We start from the raw sequence: 20,417 nt of genomic DNA, 5'->3' as shown, positions 1-20,417 counted from the left end.
CCAGTCCTGTAAAATGTCTTTCCTTAACCTCCGCCACGTCTATTCTCAGGATAAGGCTTTCATTTCTAGGACGTTACAGATGTTGTCCTCCTTCAAACAACAGGGTTTCCCTTCCTCCACCACTGATGATGCCCTCACCTACACCTCCTCCATTTCCTGGACATCAGCCCTCAACCCATCTTCCTACCACCTTGACAGGGATAGAGTTCCTCTTGTTCTCACCTACCAGCCCATGAGCTTCTGCACCCAACATATCATTCTCCGCAACTTCCACCATCTTCGACGGGACCCTATTACCAAGCACATCTTCATCTTCTCACCCTCACTCTCTCAGGGATTGTTCCTTCTATGATTCCCTTGTCCATTTGTCCCTCCCCACTAATCCCCTGTCTGCACTTATCCGTGCAAGCAGAAGTGCTACACCTGCCTATTCATCTCTTCCCTCACCTCCATTCAGGACCCCCAAACAGTCCTTCCAGGTGAGGCAACACTTTACCTGCAAATCTGTTGGGGTCGTCTATCGCATCCGGTGCTCCCGATGCAGCCTCCTCTACAATGGTGAGACCCAAACTAGATTGGGAGATCACTTCATCAAGCACCTTCAGTCCATCTGCAAAAAGCAGGATTTCCCAGTGGCCATCCACTTTAATTCCAATTCCCATATGTCGATCCATAGTCCCCTCTACTGCCACTCTCAGGCTGGAGGAGCAACACCTCATATTCCAACTGGGTAGCCACCAACCTGATGGCAAGGACATTGATTTCTCCAATTTCTGGTCATTTTCCCACTATTCTTCAATTTCCTACTCTGGCCTTTTGTGTGTTTTGCTCCGGTGTCTAATTCCCAGGGTTATTGCTACTCCCTTTCTTGCCATTTGCCATCCTCTGGAATCATCTGGAACTACTCCTGTGGCCAGTGAAGAACCAAAGATTATCACCAAAGGCACAGCCATGTCTCCCCTCATTTCCTATAATAACTGGGGTATATCCTGTCCGGTCCTGGGGACGCACAGTATCTATCCTATTATTTTTCAAAAGTTCCACCATATTCCCCTTCTTAGTGCCAACTTGTTCTAGTATATCAACCTGTTTAATGCTGTCCTCACAAACCCCCTCTCAATGGTGAATACTGAAGCAAAGTATTCTTTAAGGACCTCACCTATCTTCTCCAATTCCAGGCACATATTTCCTCTTCTATGCTTCATTAGCCCTACTCTCACTCTAGTCCTCCTCCTGTTTTTAACATAGACGTTGACTGTTTTGGGGTTTTCCTTAATCCTACTTACCATGGCCTTCTCATGCTCCCGTCTAGCTCTGTCCATTCTTAAGTTCCTTCCAGATTACCTTCAAACTCTCTGGAGCTTTGTCTAATCCTTACTTCCTAAACACTAAGTAAGCTTTTTCTTCTTCTTTACTAATGTTCCACATCTCTTATCCATCATGGTTCCTCACCTTACCATCCATTCTCTGCCTCAATAGGACAAACCTATCCAGAACCCCATACAAGTACAATAGATTCCAGTTAATTTGAACCATTGGTTAATCGGGGCAGCAGCTTATTTGGGACAACTCTTAAAGAACAAAAACTAATTGAGGAAATAGCCAAGATTCCCTTTGTTTATTTGTGATACTATGCCAGTTAATTAGGACAGGAGACTGTTGCCAAACAGTTTTTAAATAGCATCATTTGCTTGTGTTGTGTTCAATAATCAGCATTTTTTGCCACTGATAGCTAGTGAGAAATGAGCAGTAAGACAATTCAGAACTGTTTTTGAATTGTCTGCTGAAAATGGCCAGGAGTGAAAATGAAACTATTTCACTATTTCAAGTTAGGAGCTACAAAGAATTTGAAGGTGTCCAAAATCATCTTGAATATTACAATGAAAATGAAGATTTAGAGGATGCAATTGTTGAAAACGCTCTGTGAAGAGAGTCCATTACCTGCACAAAATGCCTGCGCTCATTTTGTTCATTTACAGTCAATTAAAAGAACATGGCAGCGTACTCCAGATGAATTCTTGCTTGATAATTATTAGGAACTAATACAGTTGTATAGTATTATATTGGAAGTGTTCTAATTTGTTTTTTTTTACTTCATTTAAATACATTGTCACTCAGTTAAACAGCAGATGATCTTTTTTATACCTTTTCAGCTATTTCCATGAAACCTCCACTAATTGGGGCAGCCACTTAATTGGGCCAAAATGTACTGGTTCAGATGTGTCCAAATTAACCAAATCCACTGTGTTCCCTCAACAATCTCCACATTTCCATTGTGCATTGCCCTGAGTACATCTGCTCCCATTTTACATACCCAAGTTCCTGCCTAACAACATCATAAAGTAAAAGTCAGAAAGATGAGGCTGCTGTCTCTGAAAGGGTCAACCACAGAGAGATCCGAGACCTGACCAAGTTTATTTCCTAATCCCAGATCCAGAATGGCCTTACCTCTCATTGGCCTGACTACAGATTGTGTCAGAAGTGTTTCCACTACACACCTAACACATTCTGCCCCATCTAAACCTTTTGTAATAAGGAGGTGCCAATCAATATTAGCAAAGTTGAAATCACCCACAACAAAAACAACCATATTATTTTTGTACATTTCCAAAATCTACATCCTGATCTGCTCCTTAGTATCTCTGCTCCAATTCTTTCTTATTGTATTTTACTTGTCCTTTTTTATTGTATTTTTACAATAGATAGAATACAAAGAATAAATAATTTTGAAATCTAGATTATCACCCAAGAGTAAACTGGCTTTACACTGCCCATACAAAAAGTGCTGGAAATGTACAGCAACTCAAAGGAAGAAATCGCAATCCCTGACATTAGTTAAAGATAAATTAAGATTTCTTACATAGAAGCAAGTTTCAAGATCGATGTACCAACACAGAACAGGACACAAAAGTGCAGTGGATTCCAGTTAATAGGGACATATATGGCCCAATTTAGCAACTGCTCCAATTAGCCAAAGTTTCATGGAAATAGTTAAAAAGGTATAAAAAAAAAGACAAACTGAGCAACAAATTATGCTTTTAAATGAAATACAATACAAATTAGAAAATTACCAACACTAATGCAGCACTGTAAAACTGTGTATTAGTTCCTAATACTTATCAACAAAGGAATTTATCCACATTGCTTTCTTTTGACTGTAAATGAACAAAATCAGCGCACACACCTTGTGCAGAAATGGACTATCTTCATACAATGCTGTTGACAATTGCATTCTCCAAACTTTCATTTTTATTGTAACATTCAAGATGATTGTTGATACCTTTAAATTGTTCATAGTTTCTAACTTGAAGTAGTGAAATTGTTTCATTTTCACTCAATGGCTGTTTCTGACATCTCCAAGCCTGAATGCTTGAAACCATGGTGAGAAAAACAGTTATGAATTGTCTTACTGTTTATTTCCACCAAGTATCAATGACAAAAATCACTGCTTTTTGAACACAAGTGCACGCAATTAATGCTAATTAAAAACAGTTCGCTTGAAGCATGATGTTGTGTCCAATGGCCACAACAAGGGCACAGAACTAATGCTAGTTAGAATCTGTTGGGCAAAAGTTTCCTTCCCCAATTAAATGGCATAGTCTGCAAAATAAACAATTGGAATCCTGACTTATTTTCTCGATTAGTGTTTTGTTAAGAGTTGTCCCAGTAGTGGCTGCACCGATTATCCAACAGCCCACTTAACCAGAACCCACTGTATATGTAGAGTTCAGTATCTGAAAAAGTGCAATAAAAGAAAGTGGAATACAAAAATAATAAGGTCCTCCTTTGAATCACGAAGTATTTTGTCATAATAAAACTGAAATCACAGTCTTAAGTATTACATTCTAAATTAATCTTGAGAGCCTGTATAAAATTTGAGATTGATTTTGTCATTCTTGGTTTAGAAAGATGCTCCAATGATGTTAAATACTCCAGATGATGTATAGATAAAGCATGACGGGCTTTAGCTCTTCTAACGACGGGAGACTCTGAGCAGGCGCCAATTCCTTACCTTCTCCTCAAGGAATGGTGTATTGACAGGAAAACAAGACCAGAAGTGCCTCAGTAACTCAGCTACAGCCACATACAAGTGTTTGAGTTCCATCTGGATATCACTTGGCACCATCTCTGCAAAAAAAAAGAAACATAAGAAAGCAGAAATTAAAGGCCACAAACATAGTTTGAAATACAACAGGTAGTATTGTAGGAGAGGGGCTCAATTTCCCAAAAGAAAAAACATTAAGGTGCAGACTTTAACCTTTTTGTACCTCAGCTCTGTTCTGGAAATCCAATTCTTATGATTCAATCTTGTTTTGCAGTCATTCTAGAATTTTCTAGTGGCTACAATAATCTAATAATGGAACCAACCAAAAATGCAGCTCACCGACCATAAAAAAAATTCCTGTCTATTTTCAGAACGCTTATTCTTTCTGTTAGAAGCCTGTGACTGATAAATAAAATTACAGCAAATTATACTGAGACACTTGGGAATGTTTCTCATTATTATTATTATACATTATTGATGCTTAAACCCTTATGCATAACAGAACTCACATGTTTTAAAATAAATACAACTTTTAATCAAGTTAATCTAGTGAGGGAGTAGGAAGGCTAGTTTCAAAGGCGACTTTATGATTTAAGGTCTTCTAACTGTATTTCTCTCATCAGCAATGAATACTGCAGTTATCAGCAATAACTGATATAAAATGTAGTTATCTTGATATAATGAACATACACAGGATTATATTCATTCTAGATTTGATCAATTTTAGAGGAAATTTTCAGATAGTAAAGGTTGAATTACTAAGGCAGGCAATTGTGATATTTTACTCAACAAAATAATACAGCATTACTACAACTTAACCAGCAATTAATGAAGATTAATCACTCAGGCATTCCTGACTTTGTGAGACAAAGTAATTTGCATTTGGGATTCATAATAATCTATCCCAAAATGGCCCATTCCAACCGTTATACTTGGTTCTGTGACTCGCAGTATTCTGCAATTGCAGCTGCTTTCTTTATTATCAAACTCCCCTTTATCCTGGTACTTCCTTATGTGCTGCTTCAAGAATGAAGTTCCTTGCTACCTAATAAGATCTTCCAATCTTAACTACAATTATTTTTTAAAAATACATAAAACTACAAATGTCACAAATTCCAAATATAAACTGAAGATTAATAAAAACACTTGATCAAGCAATGTGCATAAAGAAAGGGAATACAGAAACTATGAAATAATTGATTTGTGAATGTCTAATAATTTATAATGATTGTACAAGATAAATAAAATATATATAAAATCCAAAGAATGTACATTCATAAACCAAATAAGCTGAAAATATTACAAAAGCTGCCTGCTGATGAAGGGTCTGGGCCTGAAAGGTCGACTGTTTATTCATTTCCACAGATGCTGCCTGACCTGCTGAGTTCCTCCAGCATTTTGTGTGTGTAACGCCTTTTCCAGTGGTTCGGTTGTGCCTTTTTTTTACTAGTACTTTAGATCTCCACTCCAGTCCTACCTCTACATCCTATACTTTCTCAGTGAGGTTAACAAGCCAATTGTCAAAGTCAAAGTAAATTCATTTTCAAAATACATGTACAATCCTGAGATTCAAAGTCAAAGTAAATTTATTGTCAAAGTACATATATGTTACCATATTCAACCCTGAAATTTGTTTTCTTGTAGGCAGACATAGCAAATACAAGAAACACAATAGAATCAATGAAAGACTGCACCCAACAGGACAGACAAAAAAAACATGCAAAAGACAACAACTGTGCCATTACAAAAGAGAAAAAAATTACAATAAATAAGCAATAAAAATCAAGAACATGAGATGAAGAGTCATTGATTTTTCATCTCATGTTCTTGATATTTAATGTTTATTTATTTCTTTTCCCCAAGGAAAATCGCCTTATCTTCTGTTTAGGCAATTGTCAACAGACTACAACACAATTCAACAATTTCATGTTTTCAATAGCAGCAATTAATAATGCGAATGCAGCTTCCACTTGCACTTCCCTGGACTAATATTCCGTTTTTCTGTTGTCTCTACAGGGGCATAATTGAGAGCATCCTGACTGGCTGCATCACTGCCTGGTATGGGAACTGTACTTCCCTCAATCGCAGGACTCTGCAGAGAGTAGTGCGGACAACTGAGCACAACTTCCCACTGTTCAGGACATTTACAAAGACAGGTGTGTAAAAGGGCCCGAAGTCACCCCAACCATAAACTGTTCCAGCTGCTACCATCCGGGAAACAGTACCGCAACATAAAAGCCAGGACCAACAGGCTCCGGGACAGCTTTTTCCACCAGGCTTTCAGACTGATTAATTCATGCTGATACAATTGTATTTCTATGTTATACTGACTGTCCTGTTGTACATGCTATTTATTATAAATTACTATAAATTGCAAATTTAGACGGAGACAGAACATAAAGATTTTTACTCCTCATGTATATGAAGGATGTAAGTAATAAAGTCAATTCAATTACTTCACACATTTGCCTTGGACTATCATGCCTTTATTCCTAATCATTTTTATCTTCTGCCCAATCATAAACCTGTTGTTTTCACCCACAGCCCACCAATTTTCCTTGGTTCTGCAATTGTTTACAAACTATTAAAATTCAAACTACATCAAGTTCTAATGATTTAACATCAGTCACCAAAGCCAACTGTGTTCCTTTCTCTACGTATTCATACTGGGTTTCTTTCAATTACTTTTATTGTCAATTTCTTCCACCAGACTTCTGAACCACTTGAACATGCTAGATTTTTATGGTGGCCAAGCCCAGATTTGTCCACTGTACATCAATAATCATACACAGTAGAGAGCATCCTAACATGCTGTATCACTGCATGGCAGGGAAACTGCACTGCAGCAGATGGGAAGGCTCTACAATGAGTAATCAAAACTACCCAATGCATCGCTGGTGCCAGTCTGTCTGCCATCAAGGACATAGAGTGCCAATAAAAAGTATTCAAACCCCCCCCCCAGAAGTTTTCATGTTTTATTGTTTTATAACATTATATCACAGTGGATTTAACTTGGCTTTTTTGACAATGATCAATAGAAATGACTCTTTGGGTGTCAAAGTGAAAACAAATTTCTACAAATTGGTCTAAATGCATCACAATTGTTAAACACAAAGTAATTAATTGTATAATTCGCAAACACAAGGAATTCTGCAGATGCTGGAAATTCAAGCAACACATATCAAAGTTGCTGGCGAACGCAGCAGGCCAGGCAGCTTCTCTAGGAAGAGGTACAGTTGACGTTTCAGGCCGAGATCCTTCGTCAGGACTAACTGAAGAAAGAGCTAGAAAGAGATTTAAAAGTGGGAGGGGGAGGAGGAGATCCAAAATGATAGGAGAAGACAGGAGGGGGAGGGATGGAGCCAAGAGCTGGACCAGTTGATTGGCAAAAGGGATATAAGAGGATCATGGGACAGGAGACCCAGGGAGAAGGAAAAGGGGGAGGGGGGGAAACCTAGAGGATGGGAAAGGGATATAGTCAGAGGGACAGAGGGAGAAAAAGAAGAGTGAGAGAAAGAATGTGTGTATATAAATAAAGGATGGGGTACGAGGGGGAGGTGGGGCATTAGCGGAAGTTAGAGAAGTCAATGTTCATGCCATCAGGTTGGAGGCTACCCAGATGGAATATAAGCTGTTGTTCCTCCAACCTGAGTGTGGCTTCATCTTTACAGTAGAGGAGGCCGTGGATAGACATGTCAGAATGGGAATGGGATGTGGAATTAAAATATGTGGCCACTGGGAGATCCTGCTTTCTCTGGCAGACAGAGCATAGGTGTTCAGCAAAACGATGTCCCAGTCTGCGTCAGGTCTCACCAATATATAGAAGGCCACATCAGGAGCACCAGACGCAGTATATCACCCCAGCCGACTCACAGGTGAAGTGTCCCCTCACCTGGAAGGACTGTCTGGGGCCCTGAATGGTGGTAAGGGAGGAAGTGTAAGGGCATGTGTAGCACTTGTTCCACTTACAAGGATAAGTGCCAGGAGGGAGATCAGTGGGGAGGGATGGTGGGGGACAAATGGACAAGGGAGTCACGTAGGGAGTGATCCTTGTGGAAAGCAGAGAGAGGGGGGAAGAGAAAGATGTGCTTAGTGGTGGGATCCCGTTGGAGGTGGCAGAAGTTACAGAGAATTATATGTTGGACCCGGAGGCTGGTGGGGTGGTAGGTGAGGACCAGGGGAGCCCTATTCCTAGTGGGGTGGCGGGAGGATGGAGTGAGAGCAGATGTGCATGAAATGGGGGAGATGCGTTTGAGAGCAGAGTTGATGGTGGAAGAAGGGAAGCCCCTTTCTTTAAAAAAGGAAGACATCTCCCTTGTCCTGGAATGAAAAGCCTCGTCCTGAGAGCAGATGTGGCGGAGACGGAGTAATTGCGAGAAGGGGATGGCATTTTTGCAAGAGACAGGGTGAGAAGAGGAATAGTCCAGATAGCTGTGAGAGTCAGTAGGCTTATAGTAGACATCAGTAGATAAGCTGTCTCCAGAGATAGAGACAGAAAGATCTAGAAAGGGGAGGGAGGTGTCGGAAATGGACCAGGTAAACTTGAGGGCAGGGTGAAAGTTGGAGGCAAAGTTAATAAAGTCAACGAGCTCAGCATGAGTGCAGGAAGCAGTGCCTGAGAAAGCAGCATCTCCCAGTGGCCACACATTTTAATTCCACTCTCATTCTGACATGTCTGTCCAAGGCCTCCTCTACTGTAAAGATGAAGCCACACTCAAGTTGGAGGAACAACACCTTATATTTCGTCTGGGTAGCCTCCAACCTGATGGCATGAACATTGACTTCTCTAACTTCCGCTAATGCCCCACCTCACCCTCGTACCCCATCCGTTATTTATATACACACATGCTTTCTCTCACTCTCCTTTTTCTCCCTCTGTCCCTCTGACTATACCCCTTGCCCATCCTCTGGGTCCCCACCCTTTTCCTTCTCCCTGGGCCTCCTATCCCATGATCCTCTTATATCCCTTTTGCCAATCACCTGTCCAGCTCTTGGCTCCATCCCTCCCCCTCCTGTCTTCTCCTATCATTTTGGATCTCCCCCTCCCCCTCCCACTTTTAAATCTCTTACTAGCTCTTTCTTCAGTTAGTCCTGACGAAGGGTCTCGGCCTGTAACGTCAACAGTTCCTCTTCCTAGAGATGCTGCCTAGCCTGCTGCGTTCACCAGCAACTTTGATGTGTGTTAATTGTATAATTACACACCCCCTTCAAGTCAGTATTTAGTAGATACCCCTTTCCCTTGAGTCTGTGTGGATAGGTCTCTGTCAGCTTGCATACCTGGACACTGCAATTTTTCCCTATTCTTCTTTACAAAACTGCTCTAGCTCTGTGAGATTACATGGGGATTGTGAATGAACAGCCCTTTTCAAGTCCAGACACATATTCTCAATTGGATTGAGGTCTGGCCTTTGACTTGGCCACTCCAGGACATTAACTTTGTTGTTTTTAAACCATTCCTGTGTAGCCTTGGCTTTATGCTTGGGGTCATTGTCTTGCTGGAAAACAAATCTTCTCCCAAGTCACAGTTCTCTTGCAGACTGCCATCAACTTATCAAACATTGAAGTAAGACTCACTGGTCTATAATTTCCTGGGTTATCTCTACTCCCTTTTTTGAATAATGGAACAACATCCACAACCCTCCATCCTCTGGAACTTCTCCCATTCCCTATTGATGATGCAAAGATCATCGCTAGAGGCTCAGCAATCTCCTCCCTTACCTCCCACAGTAGCCTGGGGTACATCTTGTCCGGTCCTGGTGACTTATCCAACTTGATGCTTTCCAAAAGCTCCAGCACATCCTCTTTCTTAATATCGACAATGCTCAAGCTTTTTAGTCCGCTGTAAGTCATCCCTACAATCGCCAAGATCCTTTTCCGTAGTGAATACCGAAGCAAAGTACTCATTAAGTACCTCTGCTACCTCCTCTGGTTCCATACACACATTTCCACTGTCACACTTGATTGGTCCTATTCACATCTTACCCTCTTGCTTTTCACATATTTGTAGAATACCTTGGGGTTTTCCTTTATCCAGTCCACCAAGGCCTTCTCATGGCCCCTTCTGGCTCTCCTAATTTCTTTCTTAAGCTCCTTCCTGCTAGCCTTATAATTTTCTAGATCTCGATCAGTACCTAGTTTTTTGAACTTTTCATCAGCTCTTCTTTTCTTGACTAGATTTACAACAGCTTTTGTACACCACGGTTCCTGTACCCTACCATCCTTTCCCTGTCTCATTGGAACATACCTATGCAGAACTCCACACAAATATCCCCTGAACATTTGCCACATTTCTTCCGTACATTTCCATGAGCACATCTGTTCCCAATTTATGCTTCCAACTTATGCTTTCAACATTTCCCTTCACAACTATTACACCTCTCTACTCATGGTTAATCAAATAAGGATCAGCTTAGAACAAAGCTGTATCCTGGGACTTTCCTATTTTATCCAATGCATTACTGCATATCTCTGTTCAGAACTTTAGAGGACTGTTTCTCAGCAGCCCCCATAAGATGTGAACAGTTGATAGGCATTCACTATGTTTTATAAGCACTGTGGGAACAGAGATGAATTATACCATAGTGATACAATTAGTGACAGTTGCTTAAACATTTAACTAATGTGTATGTGGACAAACACTTACGGTTTATAGCTTGTGATGTTCCTCCCTGCATAAGCACTCCACCAGGTGAGAGGTCAGTTATTGCACTGCTGGCCACACTGCTGGACAGAACCTATCACATACAATATGGACGTCAGTGATTGAACTTCGACTTTAAAGTTTGTTTCATCTTTTGGTGAGATGAAAATAAAGTCAGTCCCCTCTAGTTTTTGCTCATACTATCATCCAGAACAGCAAGTGCAAAAGCAGTAATGTGAAGTTTTTAAACAAACTCCAAGTGAATTAAAGAAAAAAAATCTTCATGGAGTTAGAATAGCAGCCTTATAATGTTAAGGAAATATACATAGGCTAGGACGGAATAAAAGCTTCCTATTCTTGAGTGCTGAAGGATACTGAAAAAGCAGGACAAGACACAAGGCTTCAGCATGATAGGTAGTTTGCAGACATTCACCTTCAAGTCTTACATACACATAACCAAATAGCGAAATACCAGCTGGAAACTAACTTGCTGAATGTTATTGAAAAACAGTAAGTTAAACTTTTATAATGGAAGACTTATTCAGGAGTAGAAAGAAAAAAATCTTGTCAGCAGCAATGTTTATGAAGCAAGTCAAGCATGTACAGTTATGCAAGCAAGAGTTACTGGTCCAGGGCACAGGGCAATTATAGAGTGGAAAACAGCTGCTGGTGAAAGGAAGAGGTACATGGGACTGAAGGTGAGGAAATCCTAGAACTTGTAGTTTAAGTGGAAACCAGTACCTGAGGATGCAAAAGAGCAGATGGCTTTCAGAGTTTGAGTAAAAATGCAGAGCAAGAATTGAAAGGGCAGCAATCATAAATTACTCTAAAGCAGGAGTTCCCAACCTAGGGTCCATGGACCTCTGGTTAATGGTAGGGGTCCATTGCATAGAAAAGATTGTGAATCCCTGCTCTAAAGCCACAAATGATGTACAGCAGAACAAGACAGATTAACACATGTTGAGAAGTGATGTAGGAAAAGAGTAGTTATTAGTTCCTACAGCACTGCTATCAATAACCAGAACTGAGTTGCTCATTTTGGGTGGATTACATTTCAAAACAGCTGCGCCAACAATCAACATGGCAGGTTCACCAGTAATGTAGGGGAAGATTTCAAGTAAATTGCAGCAGTGAAAAACAAACATTCTAGAGTGGGAAAAGGTTACACTGAGCATCAGAATAGGCAAATTGCACAACAAAACTCGACAAAAAAAACATATGCCTAAAGCAACAATAGTTAATATTGGGTTAGAATTGTAGAATAATGAAGATACAGCTCTCATGTTAAGCCATTAAGAATGAAAGATTTAAATGCTTTAAATAAAAAAGCATTAGGTAAAAAGCAAAAAACAGCAAGTTCTGATGTGATATTAAGAACTTTCAATTTTTTGGTCAATAGATGTTGGCAGTTCAGGAATTAGTTCAGTTTCAGTGGAAGAGTACATCAGGAAAAACAGTATTAAGTTTCGAAGAATTATGAAAAAAGGAGCACTTGAGTGCAAAAACTTTTAACTGGCAAATGGATAACAAATGAGGAAATGTCTTCTGATCGAAATTATAAACAGTTGCGCTAACAGGAACTGAAAAGTATCGGGTATTTAAAAAACAAATTTAAGTTGGGAAATAAGAAAGAAATTCAAAGCCAGAGTTACATGAAAAATATAACTCAATGGATTTAATAAAATTAAAGTACACAGGCTTAAAATATGCAATAACAGGACGTGGAATAATCTATAAGACAAAAAGCTGGGCTGGTGCTCAATTAAGGATGAATGACATGTCCTTAAATTTTGTACAGCAAACATTTTGCTACATAGAGATGTGGGTTGTAGAGTATAATAGTTAAGTTTGCAAAAGACTCAAAAATCAAATCAGTAAGAACCATAAAACTTCAGAAAGCCATGTTAGACTAATATAATGGCCAGCTATCTGGCAGATGGAACATAGCATGTGAACAAATGCATTATGGAGAAGCAATACTATGTAAATGGTAAAATTGGAAAGGATTTACGTGCAGGCCTTATGACTAATATACCTGAAACTGGTAGGACAAACTGAGAAGCTGTTTATTAAATGTATGTAGGATTATTGGCCTTGTCAATAGTGCCATCCATTACAAAAGGATGTATGTTTGTTTGTACATCTGTTTGCTTGTCTAGCATTCAAAAATAAGCAGAAATTCCCTCAAACTTAATACTGAGAAGTCTGAAATAATTTCTTTGGTCTTCATCACAAACTTCATGTTATTGGTACTGACTCTATCACTCTTCCTGGAAATTGTCCATGACTGAATTAGACTTTGTATGCCACACCTGATGTAGATTCAGACTGTAAGCTTCAGACTACATATCTGATCTCCAAAAAGTATTATTCTACCTACATAAAATTGCTCAATCATCAGTTCTCAGCTCATCTGCTGCTGATAAGCATGTCAATGCCTTTATTACCTTTAATCTTGTCTATATAAAAGTACTCCTGATTGTTCTCCAATCACTAACCATAGATAAAATTCATCTGAATAAAAACTTAGGCTGCCCTTGTCCTATTAGTCCCTTTTTCTGATGTGAACTAACCTACAATATCAGTTAAGCACTTTGAATTTTAAAATCCTAATTTAATCAGGAGTTAACCTTAATCAAAACGAATAATTAGAATAGCAAGTCAAAACTTTAGATGCTAGAAATTTGAGCATTACAAGCTTTTTCCAATGTCCATCAAATTAAAGATTATCGTAGTCTGCCTATTGCAAGAGATCTTCATCCTCACAACCTTCATATACAAAGGTTGTTTCTACTGCTCTATCTGACCTTTTGAAAGTATGCATATGTAATCATGATAGGATCAGACATACAAAATTTCCGCTTTTTATACTCACACCATACCTGAGTAAGTCTGGGGCTATAGTTAGCCATTTCTTGTCGAATACAGTGGACTGAGTTAATAATATCCTGGCTGGATGCATAGTGCTGAGACTGAACAGGTGTAGGGCCATGAAAATACCTACAAAGGGAAAAAAACGATTGACATTTAGAACAAAGGAGAATAAATCTCTTTTGTTAGCCAAGCTTTTTGTTTCATTGTATCTCACCTCGATCCAATAGATAAACATACATTCTTAAAGGCTCACAAATCATAGTGCTATAAACAATAACAGAATGCTCACAATGCCCAAATTATTCTTTCAAAAAACAATTTTAATCATAATACAGTACATAATAATGTAATCACGACATATAATCTCCATTACCTCCACCAAGCAATTCAACTGATCACTTCAAAGTATCAAGAGGCTGACAGTTCATCTCCAAACGTTCTAGTGAAACATTTGTAAGGCAATATGACTGTGTAACCAGGTAAGTATCTTTATTATAGCAGCTAAGAAATAGACAACAACCTAGTATTACGTGGTTGCATACAGTATTGCTCAACAGAGATAGTAGTTACTATTTGAACACCTGGATAACATCAGTTGAATAACTTTAAGAATAATAACAGATCCTCCTGTTTGCTTAGTACACAGAGCAAGATCGGTTACCTTAAATTTATCAATAAAGTATTCATTTCCTACACAATTTCCAAAAGAGAAACCTACCATTTTCATTCTACAAACAATAATTAGTCTCATTACTTTAACCAGTAATCCTCACCTTTCTAAGAAAAAAAAGGGGGGAAATGAATGAATTCCAAGGCAGCGAAACAGAAAATAGGATTTAACTCTCAAAGTGAAAAAGGATCTAGTGCTTTCCCGGTGTACGTGATGAATAGACTCTTCTTGGGCTTCCAGCCAGATACAGTTATCGATTATAACCAACATTTCGAAGACAAACTCTGCCAGCTTCTTCAGGGATGATGTCTGAGTATGTTTAATCCAGTGGTATAAATAACTGCCTGGAAGCCCGAGAGGAATTTATTCTTCATAAATCTCCAAGGTTAAAAGGTTTTGCAAAATTAGCCATATTATTCTATTGGATGAATTTGTGTACAAGGTCCATTATCTGCTGAAGCAGTGACATATGCAGATAACATAATGAATTGTACTATAACATGCTCTGGAAAGTAAACATAACCCATTCCTTGCTCAAAACTCAAAACTAGGCTCTCCAGTTCTCTTCAACTCATTTTTCTGTAGATCCACATTTCTGCAATTTCTCTTTCTCCAAGTTCTTTGCCTGGTTCCTCACTTGCAATTGTAGCAGCTTGCATCAAAAGAATCGATCATTTGCACCTAGTCACCACAATCTATATAGATTCCAGCTAGACTGAACAGACTATATTTAAAACAAAAGACCTAACTACATTAGAACTCATGAATTCTGATTTTACTCCCCAGCAATTTTTTGGTTTGAAATGTTAGCTTCAAGTATTAGTATGTTACTAAGATACTCCCAGCCTTCAAACTACAATACAAGAATCTAAAAATTTGTGAATGAGCCAATCAACTGGAAGAATACGAGTAGGCTGAAATCATACAGAAGTTAAAAAGGCCCCCTGGTGACTGAAAAGAGCAGAAAACTGGGGAAAAATAAAAAGCAAAAAATCATTCTGAAGACCTCTGCAAGAAGACTGGATGACTGGAAAATGGCAAATGTTATTCCGCTATTTAAGAAGAGTGGGAGGCAGCAGAAAGGAAACTATAGACCTGTTAGCCTGACATCAGTGGTTGGGAAGTTGTTGGAATCAATTGTTAGCGATGAGATTACGGAGTTCCTAGAGGCACATGACAAGATAGGCCAAAGCTAGCATGGTTTCCTGAAAGGCCATCAAACTTTACAACTCCTCCCTTGGAGGGTCAGACACCCTGAGCCAATAGGCTGGTCCTGGACTTATTTCATAATTTACTGGCATAACTTACATATTACTATTTAACTATTTATGGTTCTATTACTATTTATTATTTATGGAGCAACTGTAATGAAAACTAATTTCCCCCGGGATTAATAAAGTATGACTATGACTAAGACTATACTGATATTGGAGAGGGTTCAGAGAAGATTCACAAGAATGATTTCGGGAATGAAAGGGTTACTGTATGAGGAACATCTAGCAGCTCTTGGGCTGTACTTCATGGAGTTCAGAAAAATGAGGAGGGATCTCATAGAAACATTCCAAAGGTTAAAAGGCCTGAACAGATTAGATATGGCAAAGTTATTTCCCATGGTAGGGGATTGTAGGACAAGAGAGCACGATTTCATGAATGAAGGACGTCCTCTTAGAACTGAGATGTGGAGGAATTACTTTAGTCAGAGGGTGGTAAATCTGTGGAATTTGTTGCCATGAGCAGCTGTGGAGGCCAAGTCACTGGGTGTATTTAAGGCAGAGATAGGTAGGTTCTCGATTAGCCAGGGCATCAAAGGGAAGCAGGGGAATGGGGATAACTGGAAGAATTGGATCAGCCCATGAGTGAATGGCGGAGCAGACTAGATGGGCTGAATGGCCTACTTCTGCACCTATATCTTATGGTCCAAGAAAATAACAGCCATTTCCACTGGCCAATTATTTCTGAAAATTGCTAAACATGGTTTGAATGATTTTGAAGTTATTTCACTCATGCAGTAAGGGGGCACAGAAGTTGCTGTTTTATCCCCCACCCCAGCACACAAAAACCATAGCATTTATTTTACTGTATAAACATAATTCATTCTTCTAACAGTGCATGCAGAAGCTGAATCTTTCATTAATCAATAAATAAAATATGGTCTGCATTCCCATAACTTTCAGTAGGCATTCCTTGAGTATTATTCCAAGCAATTTCTTAATCTGGACACAGACTGCGTTCTTTGCTTCATGAATAAGCAGTCAAGTCCCAAGTAAAAGAAAGACACTAGAAATACCATAATATAGTGCAAGGTTGAAAGGACCTCTAGACCAGAGATGAGGAGGAATTTCTTAGATAGAAAAGGACACATGAAAAAATTGAGGGCTATGTGGGAAAGGTTAGAATGATCTTGGCGCAGTTTAAAGGGCTGGCACAACTTCGTGGGCAGAAGGGCCTGTCCTATGCTGTAGTGTTCTATATTCTAACAGAGACGAGGAGGAATTTCTTGAGACAGAGATTGGTAATCATACTAAGTTAAAAAAGTCCCCTGGTGACTGAAAAGAGCACAAAACATAGTGGAATTCATTGCCATAAACAGCTGTGGAGGTAAGTCATTGGACAAATTTAAATTAGAGACTGACAGATTCTTGATTAGCAAGGGCACCAAAGGTTATGGGAAGAAGGCAGGAGAATGCAAGGTTGTGACGGATAATAAATTAGCCATGATTGAACGGCAGAGCAGACTCGGTGGGCTGAATAGTCTTATGGATCTGTCTGCCCCTCCCAAAGAATAAAACACATACATTACAAAAGTCAGTTTTAGTCTTGGTGCCATTTTTTTTGCATTGCCTATTTAATTTTAGGTCATACCATCCTATAATCATTATCAAAACCTTACCTGTCAGCCTTCTTCAAATTTAGTGCAACAGTCTTCTTTGAGTTCATTTCTCCCAGGTCTTCATATTCTATGGCTTCCTGTAACTTCACCTTTGGAAAAGAAAATCTCTAACAATCAAATTGTATTAAACTTGTCTATCCTCTTGCCGGATTGTCTTACACTATTTTCCCCAATCTCACCTTATTGCTATATCCTACTCCATCACCTTAATAGGCTCTGCACTTTTTTTTCTGTCAAACATTTGAAGCTAAATTAAACTCCAATTTCAATTCAAATTTGAGTTGCAATTTGATTTGATATTTGATTTCAACTCAAATTTAATTCATTCGTATTTTGTGGAGTGTTCCCTTCCATACCAAATCCTATCATGTAATGAAACCCACTAAGCAGAGAAGATACAGAATAATGGTTTCAACCTGGGAAAATTCAGAACTGAAACTAAACCACCTTTGGTGAAAACTTCCCTACTTCACCAAATAATACTTAATTTCAAAGTGCAAAAATGTAACTACGACCATGTTTTAAAAAAAATCAAAACAATGTTGTAGAGTATGACTTTTGCCAAAGAGAAATATGGAAAAGAATGGGAATAAGTAACAAACAATGACTAAATGAACTGAGACATTTCCTGAAAAGAAATTAAAAGATGAATCAGCAACAAAAGGGTTAACAGATCTGGACACGACCTTTCTCTGAAAAGGAGCAGTAAGGGGCACACAGTCAAAAATCACATCATGTTAAAAAAAATTAAAGTACCAGGAAATATTTTGTTCATTTTGGATAATGTAGAAGAGTAGAGTGATTTGGGAGTAAAAGCTCACAGCGATTTTTATATAGTCATTGTATTTTACGATATAGGCATTATTGACAGGCCAATCTTTGTGTCCCCTCTGAGTGAAGATGCTGTAAGTCAGCTTCTTGAACCAATGCTGTCCTTGTCTTGAAGGTGATCCAACAATGCTGCTGGGTAAGGAGCATTTCAACTATAAAAGAATGGCAATACATTTCCAAGTAAGGATGGTGCATCTTGAAGCAGAACCTGCAAATGTCACTCCACTTTTCAAGGGAGGATGGCAAAAGACGGGAATGATCAACTCTATATACACTCAGTGGCCACTTTATTAGGTACACCCACTCATTAAAACAAATATCTAATCAACCAATCATAAGGCAGCAACTCAATGCATATAAACATGAAGACATGGTTCAGTTGTTGCTCAGAGCAAACATTAGAATGGTGAAGAAATGTGATCTAAGTGACTTTGACAGTGGAATGACTGTTGGTGCCACACAGGGTGGTTTGAGTATCTAACTGCTGAACTCCTGAGATTTTCATACATAACAGTCACGAGAGTTTACAGAGAATGGGGCAAAAAACAAAAAAAAACATCCAATGAGCAGCAGTTCTGTGCATGAAAACGCCTTGTTAATGAAAGGTCACACTGATTCAAGCTGACAGGAAGGTGACAGTAACTCAAATAATCACGTGCTATAATAGTGATTTGCGGAAAAGCATCTCTGAATACACAACACGTCAAAACTTGAAGTGGATGAGCTACAACAGCATAAGAACACACCTAGTTCCATTCCTGTACCTAACAAAGCGTACATGATTAGGCATTTACTATGGTGTGTTGGTCAGGGTCCAACATTCAACAAAAAAAATTAGCAATGATAAAAATAAAGTTAAGAGTTTAAAGTATGGGCATAAATACAGCATGTATTTACAAATCTCAACAGCACTGTAAAAAGTGGTTTAAAGTGTTTACAGTACAGTGTCGGGGTTAACAGATAGAAGGGGGTGGGGAAGCCAACTAGAATGGCTGACCTGCCTGAGGGAAGAAACTTAAGCTGGTATGAATGTTTCATTTTAATAACCCTATAGTGTTTCCCAGAAGGGAACTTTTGGAAAAGGCAACTAGCATGGTGGGTGGTATCCACAATGATTTTTCCTGGCCACTTCATTGTCCTGGACACATACAAGTCCTGCAGTGATGGTGGATAGCAGCCAAAGGCCAATAACATTATAGACCAGTTAGACTGACTTCAGCGGTTTGCAAAATGTTAGAGTCCATTATTAAGAGTAAGGTCTTGAGATACTTGGAGGCACATAATAACATAGGCTGAAGTCAGCATGGTTTCCTTCAGGGAAAAAAACTTGCCAACATATCTGTTGGAATTCTATGAGGAAATAATAGATAGAATAGCCAAATGAGAGGCAGTTGGTGTTGTATAATTGAATTTTCAGAAATCCTTTGACAAGGAACTGCACATGAGGCTGCGAAACAAGGTTAGAGCCCATGATATTAACAGAAAGATAGCAGTATGTACAGAGATTGGCTGACTGACAGAGTGGGAATAAAGGGAGCCTTTTCTAGTTGGCTGTTGGTGTCCTGCAGAGGTCTGTGTTGGGATCACTTCTTTTCACTTTCTATGTCAATGATGTGGATGTCAGAATTGATGACCGTGTGGCCAAGTTTGCAGATGATACACATATAAGCAGAGGGGCAGGCAGTGTTGAGAAAGCAGGGAGTTGACATAATGATTTGGAAAGATTAGGAGAATAGGCAAAGAAGTAGCAGATGGAATACAGCGGAGGGAGATTTTGTCGTTGTGACAGAGACTCCAAGCTGGTCTTTTGCCTCCTAGGAGCCAGGCTAAAGAATGTCTCAGATCAGGTCCACGGCACTTTAGGGGGAAGACTGAGCAGCCAGATATCATGTTACATATTGGTACCAATAGCATAGGTAGGGAAAAGGATGACGTCCTGAAGAGAGAGTATAGGGAGCTAGGGAGGAAGCTGAAAAGTAGGACCTCAAGGACAGTAACCTCTGGATTGTTGCCTGTGCTGTGCACCAGTGAAGGCAAGAATAGGATAATTTGGCAGATGAATGTGTGGCTAAAGATTTGGTCTGGAGACAGAGTTTCAGACTTGTGAATCATTGGGATCTCTTCTGTGGACACATCACACCGGAACTTGAGGTGGACTAATGTCCTGTGGGTAGGTTTGCTGGAGCTGTTAGGGAGGTTTTAAGCTAGTTTGGCAGGGTGATAGGAACCAGAGTGACAGGTCAGAGTTTGGGGTAGTTAGTGTAAAGATAATGGCAGCAGGTGGAAATACTGTGAGGAAGGACAGGCAGTGGAAAGGGCATACTTGCAGTCCGTGGTATTGGTTGAAATGACTATTTTAAAGCAAGAAGTATCAGGAAAAGGGCGATGAATTACAGCATAGGTCAGTATCCTAATCCTACGACATTGTAGCCATTACAGAGACTTGGCTGTCACAACGGCAGGAATG

General features: G+C 39.4%; 1 protein-coding gene across 3 annotated transcripts in view; it reads right to left on the bottom strand.

The window, feature by feature from the left end:
- The window catches only part of gtf2h1 (general transcription factor IIH, polypeptide 1), an 83,371-nt gene that overhangs the window by 9,993 nt on the left and 52,961 nt on the right, over positions 1-20,417 (bottom strand). For all 3 annotated transcript variants that reach the window (XM_063062102.1, XM_063062100.1, XM_063062101.1), the window contains 4 exons: positions 17,120-17,208; positions 13,568-13,685; positions 10,689-10,779; positions 4,013-4,128 (listed from right to left, as the gene is read on the bottom strand). In XM_063062102.1, coding sequence (XP_062918172.1) covers positions 4,013-4,128; positions 10,689-10,779; positions 13,568-13,685; positions 17,120-17,208 — 414 coding nt within the window. The remainder of the gene's footprint in view (positions 1-4,012; positions 4,129-10,688; positions 10,780-13,567; positions 13,686-17,119; positions 17,209-20,417) is intronic.

The sequence above is a fragment of the Mobula hypostoma genome, chromosome 11, assembly GCF_963921235.1.
Source record: "Mobula hypostoma chromosome 11, sMobHyp1.1, whole genome shotgun sequence".
Classification (NCBI taxonomy): domain Eukaryota; kingdom Metazoa; phylum Chordata; class Chondrichthyes; order Myliobatiformes; family Myliobatidae; genus Mobula; species Mobula hypostoma.
The sequence above is the reverse complement of the archived record's forward strand: the minus strand, read 5'-3'. Positions and strand labels throughout refer to the sequence as shown.